This window comes from Leucopleurus acutus, assembly GCF_964270905.1.
Source record: "Leucopleurus acutus genome assembly, chromosome: 13".
Taxonomy (NCBI): domain Eukaryota; kingdom Metazoa; phylum Chordata; class Mammalia; order Artiodactyla; family Delphinidae; genus Leucopleurus; species Leucopleurus acutus.
In genome coordinates, this window is record NC_139155.1 from 50,276,707 (window position 1) to 50,290,289 (window position 13,583).

The 13,583-nt window shown below is 46.7% G+C and overlaps 1 protein-coding gene across 5 annotated transcripts in view; it reads right to left on the reverse strand.

Annotated features, from left to right (window-relative positions):
- Positions 1-2,411: 2,411 nt before the first annotated feature.
- The window catches only part of LAMA3 (laminin subunit alpha 3), a 241,421-nt gene continuing 230,249 nt past the window's right edge, over positions 2,412-13,583 (reverse strand). For 3 of the 5 annotated variants that reach the window (XM_082853208.1, XM_082853209.1, XM_082853210.1), the window contains 7 exons: positions 12,598-12,781; positions 10,247-10,387; positions 7,721-7,880; positions 7,475-7,605; positions 5,270-5,363; positions 3,903-4,022; positions 2,413-2,892 (listed from right to left, as the gene is read on the reverse strand). In XM_082853208.1, the coding sequence (XP_082709334.1) occupies positions 2,747-2,892; positions 3,903-4,022; positions 5,270-5,363; positions 7,475-7,605; positions 7,721-7,880; positions 10,247-10,387; positions 12,598-12,781 (976 nt within the window). In that variant the 3' untranslated portion in view covers positions 2,413-2,746. Of the gene's footprint in view, positions 2,893-3,902; positions 4,023-5,269; positions 5,364-7,474; positions 7,606-7,720; positions 7,881-10,246; positions 10,388-12,597; positions 12,782-13,583 lie in introns of all 5 variants that reach the window. The other 2 variants (XM_082853207.1, XM_082853211.1) reach the window with 2 other exon arrangements.

Here is a 13,583-nt window from a genome sequence, read left to right on the forward strand (position 1 = left end):
ACAAAAAGGTTCATGTATTTTGACTTAGTAGTTTTATTTCTAAGAATTTATCCTAAGAAAATAAGTAAGTTTACATTCCAGGAATTATTCATTCTGGTGTTGCTTATAATTGCAAAAATTTGAAATGACCCAGTTGCCTAATAATTGGAGGTTAGTTAAATATATTATAATAAATTCATCCGATGGAATGTTCCACAAAGACTTGGGAAACACCATATAGTTTTAAAAAACATAAAAATAATATTTACAGTATAATTGTCATTTTGTAAGGAAATATACATGCATTTAGAATCGAATAACATAACCAAATTCAAATAGAATGCTGAGTGATGAGATTATGGGTGATTTTATAATTTTTCTATAACCCATATCTATACCATTTGTATTCAATACCATAATGTTATTTGAAAATGGTTCCACTCATATGCTGGCTTTAAGTTCTCATTCCTGAGAGAGAACCTGGCCTTTCTGGGGCTAGGTGGGGCATGGACCCACCCAAAGTTGGAATTAGTAAAGAGAGAACTGGGGAGCTGGAAGAGAGGGGAGTGAATGTGGTGGGAATGGCAGAAGTTGGGGTTTGGGGTTCTTTACAGGGCAGCATTGGGCAGGGTTGGTGGGAGGGAGAAAGGCGCTGACCCAAAGTTCCCTGTGGGGAAGTGAGATGACTTCCTTCCTGGGAGGATGGGAAGGTCAGCGTGTCCTGCCCGGAGCCGCCATCCTCTGACATGGGGTTATCATGAGTGTGGCAAAAACCCAACCGCCCTACATCCTGAGGAATGAGGTCAAGAGGTGAAGGAGGCAGCCCACGAAGGCAAACGATTGCTCCATAGTCCCTGGGTGCCCCTGAAGTGATTGTCACCTCGGGAGATGTGAGTTGATTTTCTCACAATCCAGGCCCCACTCGCCTGGACCAGAATGACACCAACCGTGGAGGCGTCATGAACGGGTCAGGGTCAACCACCGGTGATCCTGCTGACCCCTAGGCCTCTCACCCCAAGGTCAGCCCAATTTGTGATAGGCTGTGAGCCAGGAGGAGGATAATAGCGATGAACGCTGGGAAACGTTCTTATATGCACTTCACAGTTTACACATATTTCCCGTGAGGGTCCAGGTGAGGAGCTGTAGCATTCCTTTCAGAGAACAGACATTTACAATCTGAGAAGAGCCATGCTGAGGGCTCTGGGTCTCAAACTCCATCTGTGACACCCTCTGCTGCTTTCTGGTGGCTGGGATTATATTCAGCAAATGCAGATGGACAGCTGTTCTTTCAGCTACCATAAAATGGAGGGAAGAGCAGTGGTATTAACGAAGACTTAACTGCCCCTTTAAAATGCATCTGGGAAGTACTAATGAATAACTTTGTAGATTCACTTAAGTCAACACCAGGAACCCAGAAGAGAGAATCAGCCATTTAGTGCAGACCTGCCAAAGGCAGGTGAAATGGATGTTCCTCACGCAGACTCAGGGTCTGGATGGTCATCACCTGGTTGAATTTTCATTTGAAAATCAATGTTTTTGGAAAGCACATGACTTAAGGTCATGAAATTCAGCCTCTGACCCAGCATAGCATCCCTACAGCCCACCAGCCAGCCTCTGTTGAATACCCCCTGCGATGGGGACCTTGCTACCTCTCCAGGAGAACGGTTCATGTTTGCATAGGTATGGCAGGTAGAAAGCATGCCCACGGGACGGCAGTGTGAGGGTCATAAAAGAGCACTGGCTCGAAGGGAACGTGCCTCAGTTTCAGAGGTGGAGGGCAGGTAGCTGTAAGGATACCACATAGGATTACTATATCCAAATTTTAGAATTGTTTTAGTCCTGATGAGCAAATACTATGCAGGAGATACAGAAGTGCTTGCATAGCCTTCTCTGCTAGTGAGAGTGGTGCTGGGTAATAATATTGGTCTAGTACATGGTTCATTATTTTGTAGATAAAACTAGATTCCTACTTCCCATTGACTTCTGTTAGCTTCTCATGCAAAGCTTTAATGATAGTATATACATCCATCTCAGCTCCTCTACTAGACAGTTTTTGCCCTCAAGGAATTGATCATCATAATCTAGACTTGGTTGGCAGCAGACTGTACGTGGGAAGCCAAGTGGAGTTGCAGGTTCATTTATTCAGTTTGTTACTTACTATTTTATGAACAGTATGTGTCTCCCCGATTGGATTGCATATTCCTCGACTGTAGATCCAACACTGAGCACACACGGTACCTCACCAGCATGTGCTTGGTAATTATTTGTAGAAAACTGCGTTGTACGTGGCACATTGAACAGGTGCTGAAGAATGAATACAATTAAAAATGACCAGCAAGCCAATCGTTTTATGTTAATAAAACATCATAATTTGAAGAGTACACTGCATTTATTTAACCCCATAAATTATAACATCTTAACACATGTAAAATTTTTGTATTTTTAAAGTGCTTTGCAAGATATTTATTTTTTTTAACAAGTGGAAAACAGTGTTCTTTAAAAGACATCAAACTTTTAAAGTGATATTACCAGAAGCATGTAAGGATTTGTTCATCCTCTTCAAGAAATGGAATTTTTATGTAAAATATATATGTAGCACTGAATGCCAAAATGATGGGTATGTGTGGTTGGAATTAAAAATGAGATTTGCTAATAAACCCATCAGGATGGTGTCTTAAGTCAGAACGACCTTGAGAGGGGAGAGGGAGGGGTGTTGGGTAATCAGTGCTTCCGGAGGTGAACTTCCCTGCCTTGTGATGGGTTTGAGTTAGTGGTCAGGACAGCCATTCAGACTGACAGTCCCCCGAACTTCTGCAGCTTCAGTGACAGGGACAGGAATGTGGTTGACTTGAATATTCTTCAGGCAGCCAGAAAAGGATCTCCACACGGGAAGCTTCAGGGTTTTCCAATTAGCTGAAAGACAAAAGGAGAGGCATTTGATGGCTTATTCATACTGTCAAGTGAATGCACTCCGTTAAGAAACGGTCTTATTAGAGCTAAAGGGACCCAGGCTCTCAGTCCACCGAGTCCTCTCCTGCTTTAAGCAGGCACCCAGCACAGCCCCTGCTGTGAAAGGTCAGCCACAAGGCTACTCTGCACATCCTTCAGAGAAGGAGATTCCACAGTTCAAATCAATAGATAATGACTCTGAACTCTAGTGCTTTTCATGGGTCATGGAAGACCTATAAAATTAACCACCAGACCATTTGGAGGCACATAAATCAATGAAGGCTGACAAGGCTCTTTCCAGGCAAAATTCCAGTCTTGAACTTGACTCTGATTCACCTGACTCTGATCACCCTGCCTGATTCCCCCATTCTGGCTCCACACAGCTTAATAAGTCACCATAACTAAGTGCCTGGAGGGGAGAGACCAGTTTCTCAGGCCCTTTTCTGATTCTTTATGATATCAGGCTTCTAGGTTCATGCAGGCTCTTAGGAGAGGCTTCTAAATTATAGGCTTGGGGGGCTTCCCTGGTGGCGCAGTGGTTGAGAGTCTGCCTGCCGATTCAGGGGACACAGGTTCGTGCCCCGGTCCGGGAAGATCCCACATGCCGCGGAGCGGCTGGGCCCGTGGGCCATGGCCGCTGAGCCTGCGCGTCCGGAGCCTGTGCTCCGCAACGGGAGAGGCCACAACAGTGAGAGGCCCGCGTACCACAAAAAAAAAAAAAAAAAAAAAAAAATTATAGGCTTGGGACAAGTGGAAGCAGCAGCCACGTGGCCTGGGCTGCTGGGAAACGTTCTGTTGCTGGCAGTCCGGTTTCCCCACAAGCTGGAGAAAGAGTCTCACTGTCTACACGGTCCAGCCAACGGCTGCCCCTGCTGATATCCCAACAAATGTGATGCCCCCACCCACGGGTTACGATGGAGATGTTAAGAGTTGACGTGGGACAACATGGGTGTAGAAGTCAGCACAGGGGTTACCTGGGACACCTCCAATGTGCAGATGCTCCTGCGTGCGGGCAGTGGGGACGGGGTGCCGTCCAGCGGTGGAACTATGGTCTGCGTCCAGTTTCAGGTGCAGGATGTGCTGTTTTATGGTGACTGCAGGGAAGGAAAGCAGGTCAGGTCTATCACCTGAGAGCCCTGCCCACTGTATAATGTCTACACCGGGCATCATCATCGGCTTCTTTCTCACTCACTCCTGTTGGACCTGAGGGAGCACGGCTCGCAGGAATTCCATCAACCTAAGCACAAATTCAACTAATTTCTCCCCACCAGGTGCTGTTTAGGTGCTTCCACGTATATTACAGAATTTAATCCTTAAAATGAATCTGTGAGGAAGATATCATCACTCTCGTTTCTCAGATAAGAGACTGTGACCCTCCATCACTGAGGAGCTTGGCAACATGGCTTGGTTATAAATTAAACAAGTTGGGATTCAAGCCCTGGTTTCCTGTCTCCAGAGGCCAGTGCTTATTTCACGTGATCTCTGGTTCTTTCCAAGAAGACACTGACTGACTGCTGAAAGCGGACTCCAAAGACAGTGGCTTTTGACCCTCCCAAATAAAACTCCTCCAGCGTCAACAATCTTAACCAACTGCAATGCAGTTAGCTTTCAAATTAGCCAAGAGGCAGCTACTTTTAACAAAAGATATTTTAGCCAATACAGGTTAATATATCTCCAAACTTGTATGCGCAAGTTATTCCTAAAATAGCAGATTCGACTTGAGAGTTTATGCCTGCTCCCCGTCAAGTGGTTTGTCTAAATCCTTGGCATTAATATTAAATGTTGTTGAAAAAAATAACCCAACAATGAACTTTACCTATAGTAAGAGCAAACATTTACTGAGCACTTAGGACGTGCTGGACACTGCTAAGCACTTCACACGCATTATCCCATTAGTTTTCACAACCTTGGGAGGTGTACACTATTTTTACCTCCGTTGTACAGATGAGAAAACTGAAGATAAAGAGAAATTAAGTAGCTTGCCCAAGGTCTCACAGGGCTGGCACTGAGACCTGACCTCTGTTCTCTTTGACTTCAGAGGCAAAATCTCAATCACAGTGTTATGCTACCTTGAAAACAAACATAGCTTATCAGTTTGCTGGGTTCCACACGCCACCCCCCCCCAAAAAAAAACTCAGTGTGTTATGGAGAACTGGAGCCGTGAATTACATAAATACGACTGGAGTTGAGAATAGACATGTTCCCAGCACCTTAACCTGGTGGGCTGACCGTGGTCAGACGCTAATGGATGGATGAACTGAGGGAGCGTTTGTGATGTTCGAGTCCAGATGGAAAGGGAGACTGTTTCAGTCTGTGAACAATAGGCTACTGGATGTCATACCTGTCACCGAGTGCCACTGTCCATCACACAGAGATTGCTTTGGTGTGACCGATGTCAGGATCCCACCTGCCTCGCTGCCCACAGAGGCCGTGACCTGGAACACACATGCATTTTCCTATTTCCTTCAGAAAGGCAGGTGGGGCCCACTTCCTGCCATCTTTCCTTCCCAGCCCTTGCACCCTGACCGCCCGGGAGCACTTGAAACATGGGTACACCCTCCCGCACCAGGTGACCATAGAGGGACAAAGGCTTCGCAGGAATCTCTCTGTTGCACCCCTTTCCAGGCAAGTGAGCTGCAAACCCAGGGCCTGGCCTGAAGTTACTGCCAAAGGTAAGGAGACTTTCCCACTGACTCCCTACCCCGGTCCCATCAGGCCTGACTCAAAGGTTACTGATTAGCATCGAAGATCTGCCTTAGTTATTAGCATGTGACAGTAGCTCTGTTTAGGAGGACGTGTACAATCTGGAAGGCAAAAATGTTGGCTGAGGTCTATACCCGCCTGCAAGGGGCAGCCAATTATAATAATTCCACGAACACAGGACTTAAAGAGGGGTCTCGTCCAAGGAATTCAGCAAGCTGACTGACTGAGTTTGCACTGGGCACGTGTCAGGGGTCAGGCACTCAACGTGCTGTTGTGCAGAATCCCGCATTCCCACTCTGGGCCAGGATTCTCCAGGGGCTGAATCAAGGTCAATGAAACGGGAGGGCTAAAATCAGCCTGTTGATAAGTAATTTACATCTAATTTGCATGTAAGCAGACAGTGCAGCCTTTTCTCAGGCAATTTTCAAGCTAAACAGTGTCACAGCTGTTAGGAAGGTTATCAGGTCTTGATTTCGTTTGGGGGGGAGTATTTCCTATCCAGAAGCTCTCACCAAAGATGCTCCCCAACCCCTCCCCTGAAAAGCCAGCTTTGTCTGAACCACCGTTAAGCGTAGTTCCTTGCTTCTTGGGCCCGCAAGAGGCCTGCTCAGACTTAAAGCTGTAACTTAACTAAAAAGTGTCCAAGAGTTCTGACTACTGTATTTTATTCTGAGAGTTTTCCCTCACATTCAGTAAACTGGAAGGATAAAGGTAAAAGAAAATGCTATATTATCAATCTTTGCTTTAAGGCCTTAACTAAGAGAGGCTTCCTGGAAGGATTTGGTTTGAAAGAGATTGTTTTGCAAAGGAAAGAGATTAAAAGTGGGTGGTGAACATAAGATATTGAGTAGGCCTGTGAGCAATGGAAAAGATGGAGCAGCAAAAGCACATGGCTGAAGAAGGAGGCCATGAAAAGCTAAAGGCAGGCTGGGTGGAGACCCTGTGGCCGGCTTGGCTGCAGAGACCAGAAGGGCTTGGTGAGCTGTGTAGAGAGGATAAAGGGAATCTGAAACTGACCCAGCGGATGTGGGGCATGGGCAAGGGTGTGACACGGTGTAGATGGCTGGTGAGAAAATCCATCCCATGAACTCTGGTGCTGCCCTTATAAATAAAAGTAGAGGTGTGACAAGGGGTGAAGGGGAGGTGAGAAAAATGAACATTTACTGATAAATGTTCATATAAAATAAAATAAATAAAAGTAGAGGTGTGACAGGGGTGAAGGGGAGGTGAGAAAAATGAACATTTACTGAGTATATGGCAGCTTCTCCTCTCCTGACAAAAGCCCTTAAATATAAGCATCATTCTCCACATTTTAAAGATAAAGAAATTGGGGGCTTCCCTGGTGGCGCAGTGGTTGAGAGTCCGCCTGCCGATGCAGGGGACACGGGTTCGTGCCCCGGTCCGGGAAGATCCCACATGCCGCGGAGCAGCTGGGCCCGTGAGCCACGGCCGCTGAGACTGTGTGTCCGGAGCCTGTGCTCCGCAACGGGAAAGGCCACAGCAGTGAGAGGCCCGCGTACCGCAAAAAAAAAAAAAAAAAAAAAGATAAAGAAATTGAGTCAGAGAGGGGTTAGGTAACTTCCCGAGGGCCCTATAACTAAGTGGTGGAGCCGGAATTCAGCCCAGCTTGTTTGAATTTGCCCAATTTAAAAGATGAAGAACAGAAAACACGATGACCAAATTACTTAAGGAAAAGGGTAAGTCAGCCCTGAAGTCAGGCCTCTTAAATACAAGATTGGATTCCACTCTCTACCGTAACTCCACCTACCATGGTCTCCCGAAGTGGAATCTGGTTCTAATATAAATTCACACACCCTTCCCATGTCATCTGACAGCTACACACCTTTCCTGCCTCCATATAAACGGATAAGTGCTCCCCGGGTTGACTTCCGACGTGAATTAGAATTCCAGTGAGACTTCTCGGGCGAATGCTGAAAACAAGCTTAAATTCTGGCCCCAAAAGCACGGAGTTGGCTTTCAAAACAAAAACAAACAAATAATAGTTTAAACATCATGATTCCAAAAAAAGGATAAGAGTTCTTCAGAATCAAAGCTATAAAGATATAAAGCCTTCCAAACTGCTCCTTACCTAGGATGACATGACCTCCTTCTTGAGAAAAATAGATGCCTTTCTCCAAAGGGCCATCCAAGCAGGGAGACACCCCAAAGCTTGCAGAAGCGGTGTCCAGGGGTTTCAAATCCAACTGAAAGTTCCTCAGGCATCCCACAAAGCTGTTTTGGGGGAGGGTCTGCAACCAAGCAGAAGAGAAAGCAAACTGTATTACCCACAACTCCCAGAAATCCATGCGCAGCGAAGGTTAAGGGCAGGGGCAGTTGTCCAAAAGAGGAGGAAGGAGGGGGATTCATCCATCCTGCTTCCAAGAGTCAGGTGGGCCTGACTGGCTCCATTTTGGCTCCCTCCACAGTGCCAAAGAACCCAGATACCAGGTGTTTTGTGGGTGGTCGAAGTTGGAATGTACCACCAAACCAAGGGCAGGGGCAGTGGAGATGGCAACCTAGCGTGGAAACAAGAATTCAGAGGGTGACTTGACCCTGGGCCACGGTCAGAGCTGCAACAGGGGAAATTGCCACCTTGCTGTTCACAGATCTCACCGTCTCTTTGCAGGTACAAAGTACTTCTTAGGGTTTCATGAGCCCGTGTGATAGCTTAATGCAGGGCGGCCGGCTGAAAAACGAGGCCAAAACATTCCTAAAATAATGAAGGGTAAGAAAGCTCCCTACACTGTTGGGCCCAGTGCGCCATCAACAAATCACGAATGCCACAGGGTCAAGGTCAGACACAGGGTGTGGGATCAGGGGGCTTGCGTGGAGCCCCCACGGCTGCCGAAAGCTGGCCTGAAACAAGGGCTCCTCACCTGCGGCTCAGGGACGAGCTTCTGGGGTTCTCTGACCCCTTAAATTATATACCAGATGTCTGTGTATTTTCCTGGAGAAAGGGGCTATAACTTTCATGAAATTCTCAAAAAAGTTAATAAAATCCCTCTACTCTCTTCTGGAGTAAATGCCTTTAGGACTCTGGAATCCTACACGACGGATGCAAGACATGGTAATTTTAAGGGAATCTAGTGGTATTATAGGTGCATGTGGTGTCAGTGTCAACAACAAAGTACTGATTGGGGCCCCTAAGAAATGTTAGTTTCTTCAGATTTGCCATCATGTATAACAAAGAGTCTGTATCTGACACCACGCTCAGGCTCTCCAGTTCAGGGCATAACCTAACACGGAATCACCAAAGACTGGCTGCAGGTTTTGGTATTTGGAGGCAGCCACTGGCTGATTGGATGCTGCCTGCCCTTTGAAAGGATATGGAGGAGGGTATTCGGTGGTTTGCACCCTCAGGTTGAAGGAAGGCTGCGAATAGGACCTTGCTGGTAAAGGATGTTGTAAATGGGGTGCTACTGATTGTCTCAGATTTTAGGATGTTGAGTGTGATTTACCCAAGTCAAAAGAGCACCCAGGGCTTCCCTGGTGGCGCAGTGGTTGAGAGTCCGCCTGCCGATGCAGGGGACGCGGGTTCGTGCCCCGGTCCGGGAAGATCCCACATGCCATGGAGCGGCTGGGCCCGTGAGCCATGGCCGCTGAGCCTGCGCGTCCGGAGCCTGTGCTCCGCAACGGGAGAGGCCACAGCAGTGAGAGGCCCGCGTACCGCAAAAAAATAAAGAGCACCCAAATTGTGCCCCGAATCACTACCCCATCCTGTGATTTCTCTGAGAGGGAAAAAGGTACAGAGGTTGCAGAAAAGCAAACATTGAGTATCCTCTTCAGCAATTATTAATATGTTATGTATGTATTAAATACCATAATACATATACTATATCATGTTATATATTATTTATGATACATATATAAAAGTTATTACATACAACAAAGTAAAACAGTACTTTGACTTGCTGGGGCTTTGGCCCAAACCACAGTGCAAAACTCAAGTGGGCCAGGCTGAGTCCTGTGGAGATACCAAGGTCAAGGCCACGTTAGCCTGACCGCCTAGACTCCACGCTGGCAGAAGTGACCTGCTTTGATTACGTCCATTTCTGGCCCAGATTTGAGTCTCGGCCCTTCCCCCCAGCTGCTAGCACACATCACACCAGAATGGGCACCAGTGGAGTGGGAAGGGGCAGGAGGGGCTCAGCGCCTGGCAGCACATTTGGAGGAGGACAGTTCCTGGGCCGGAGCTGTTGACGGGCCATCTTCACTTTGTGTGCAAAAAAGGCAGATCTGGGAGAAGAGTGACAGGCGGGTTCAGCCGCCCCAAGTAATCAGGGGCAGTGAGCCCTCTGGCCACGTGGAGAAGACAGGGGGAGGGCACCCACAGAATGCCACCCTGGGGCCCCGGTGCCATCGGAGCCTTTGAACCTGAAAAATCCTGGTGCGCACCCCTCCTTCTTGGGGACAGACAGACTTGTGACTTTCTCCTTAGCCCAAATTTTCCCCAAGTTTGGTTCTTGAGATAATTTTATTTCAGTCACCAAATAACATTAAAATACAGATTCAGTTATTAAAATAAAGTATTTTGATATCCTTGAATGTATGGTATAATTATAAAGTTTATAGGGTGACTTGTTCTTATCTGTGGCTCTGAAGCATAACCATTTACCTTTGGTTTCCCTGAAGGAGACGATCCCAGGTAAACTGGTGCTCTGAGGCTGACGGTGGAATTTCCGGGCAAACTTCCCTCCCGGACCCTCAGACCATCCACAACCAAGCGCCCCCTTTCTCCATCTTGCCCAAATGCCACCTTAAGGATAAAGAAAATACGTTAATCGTATTCTTACCTTTGACAACTGGCATTGTAGTTTATTAGTGGTCACAGGAAATTTTTTTTTTTAAGTTTTTCTGTCCCTTCAAGTAGCTTTGAAAAATCAGAGTTTTCACCACAGTATCATCGTCATCATTTTGTGAGATTATGTCAGATATTAAACAGAGTGAGCTTAAAACATGAACTAAAAAAAGATTTCTCAAAAGTAAACAAAAATATACGTGACTGGAAACTTATACAAAAGATAAATAACTGAAGAACCAAAGGATCATAAATAAACACACATCCATGCAACAGAGAGGAAGGAAGAGAGTGTGCAGAGCTGAGACGGGAGAAAGCCACGTGCTCCTCTGAGCAGGGGTCCTGGAGCAAGGGGCCAATGGCTACTCCTCTCCCAACAAGAGGATCAAGTGTTTTAAACTCTTTGCTAAAAGTCAGGATCCCTGGGCTCTGGTGTGGACTCTGCCACCTCATGGCTACGAGACTATTCACAAATGACTCCCCAGTGTAGATGCCCAGCTGTGACCTCTGGCCTCTACCATCTACTGACACCTGGGCTTAAAGGTCTGCTAGGCAGCTCAACCGCAGGATGTTGACAACAGAGTTCCCACTCTTGCCTAGCAACACCTACCTCCTGCCCATCTTCTCCCTCTCAGCAAAGCTTCCACTATTGACCCAGTCACTGGTCCAAAATCACAGGACTTGATGTTGACTCCTCTCTTTCCATCAGCCAAACCTCTTGGCTCTGCCTTTAGAACACATCCTGGGTGGTCTACCCTCTCCCCCTCTACCTCAGCCTCTTGAACCAAAGGCAATAGCATCCATCTGGTCTACTTACTTCTATTTTTACTCCCTTTTAGACACTTTAGCTAAAGAGGGTTTTGAAAATATCAATCTGTTTGTGTAATGCTTTTTTAGTTTTAGACTCTCTAAAAGCTTCAGAGAGACTCAGAATAAAATCCCAAATCCTCACCTTGGCCTTCAATGCTTAAATGACCTGGGCCTGCACCTCACTCTTTTTTTAAATTAATTAATTTATTGATTTTTGGCTGCGTTGGGTCTTCGTTGCTGTGCATGGGTTTTCTCTAGTTGTGGCGAGCGGGGGCTACTCTTCATTGCGGTGCGCTGGCTTCTCATTGCGGTGGCTTCTCTTGTTGCACAGCACGGGCTCTAGGCGTATGAGCTTCAGTAGTTGTGGCTCACGGGCTCTAGAGCACAGGCTCAGTAGTTGTGGCGCACGGGCTTAGTTGCTCCGCGGCATGTGGGATCTTCCTGGACAAGGGCTCGAACCCGTGTCCCCTGCATTCGCAGGTGGATTCTTAACCACTGTGCCAGCAGGGAAGTCTCCCTGCCTCACTCTTGAATCCCACTTCTTATCCTTTCTGTTCTGTTCATTCAGCTAACTCCTAACTTAGGGTCTTTGTACTTGCTGTTCCCTCTGCCTGGAAATCCTTCCTATAACTTTATATGATTGATTGTCATCTCTTGGAAGAGGTCTTCTTTTACTGTCCTATTTGAAACAGTCTCCCTACTCGGCCACTTCCTTACCTTGCTTTAGTGTTTTCTCAAAGCAGTAGCTGACATTATATTGGGGATTTTTTTGCTTATGTGCTCCAGGATGGCAGCTTATTACATATTTGTTGAATGACTGAGTGAGTGTAACTTGTCAAGTCACTTAAGTTTTCTGAGTTCCAATTCCCTCGTCAGAAAACAAAAATACATAGGTCCCTTCTTGCCTTAAACTGTATTTCTTTAACCCTGGTATGCCTTCAGGCAAGAGCTGAGATGCTAGGGATGTGGGTTCTTACACCTGGGCTACAGAGAAGGCATTCCAGACTCACAGGGGGCCTGGAGACTGGTAACTGTCCTGAAGGAGAGAAATGGTCCAGGGAGCAAAGGGTGGGAATAGGCAAGGGGAGTGGTGCAGCCCAGGGAGGTGCATGGGGGGTTGGGGGCGGCGGGTAAAGAAGCAGGGAGGAAAGCCCGTCTCGGCATGTAGGATGACATCTACACACGGCGCATTCAGGAGTCTCTGGGGCTGAGGCGCTGGGGCGCTCAGTGCCTCTGACCACATGAGCTCTCCCAGTACTTGTGCCCTCTTGCCGGGAAGAACGCTGAGACTCCCGTCTTCAGCTATTCAGCAGTGAACTTGGCCCCAGCGGAGGCTCTAGGGCAGCCCCAGCTCTCACCGTGTGCCACTTCCCGTCACTGCACTTCTCTTTGCTTTTGAGCTTCAGTTGTTTCCCTCCTGCCCCCAGTGCAAAGACCAGGCGTCCTTTCGAAAGATAAAGAGCCATAAAGGAGTTCTTAGTGCCTGTGTAAAACACGAGCCCTCTGGACGCCGTTGTCTGCAGGTCCACGGCAAACTGTGACCTGTGGGGAAAAGGAAGCAAAAGGCGAAGAAGGAAAATAAGAGGCTTTTAGTGTTTCTTCAGATCTCCATAGTTGGGAGAGACAGTGAGGAACAAAACCCTGAACCTCGTTATTTAAATGAATAAACTAAGGTACTTCTTGATTAAACGACCGTCTCTCTGGGAAGTTTTAAAAGCCATTGTATTTCAGCTGCTAAAAGTTTTGTTGTATAATTTCCTTACCGTATTGGGAAATAAGAGGAAGTTTTATGACAAACTCAGCTAGTGGCGTTAAGTCCCAGCACATGGCAAGAAGGAAGATGCCTTACTTTAAAAAAAAAAACCTACATTTTAGAAAGTTATGGTAAAATATACCAAACATAAAGTTTACCATCTTAACCATTTTTAAGAGTACAGTTCAGTAGTGTTAAGTACCTTCACATTGTTGTGCAGCCAATCTCCGGAACTCTTTTCATCTTGCAAAACTGAAACTCTCTACACATTAACAACTCTGCATCCTTTCCTCCCCTCAGCGCCTGGTAACCACCATCCTGCTTTCTGCCTCTATCAATTTGAATATTCTAGGTGCGTCACAGAAGTGGAATCACACAGTATCTGTCTTTTTTGCAACTGGCTTATTTCACCGAGCAGCCTCGATTGTTAAACCCAGTGAATACGCTTTCTACTTTGTATACATGCAGGGAGAGGAAGGTTGTGAGGAGAAGTCGGGGGACAACCTGAATAACAAGGATTTGATTTAAGCATCAGGTAAGCATTTTCTTCCCGTAAGACGTGTTTAACACAGTGGCACAGGAGTCCGGATC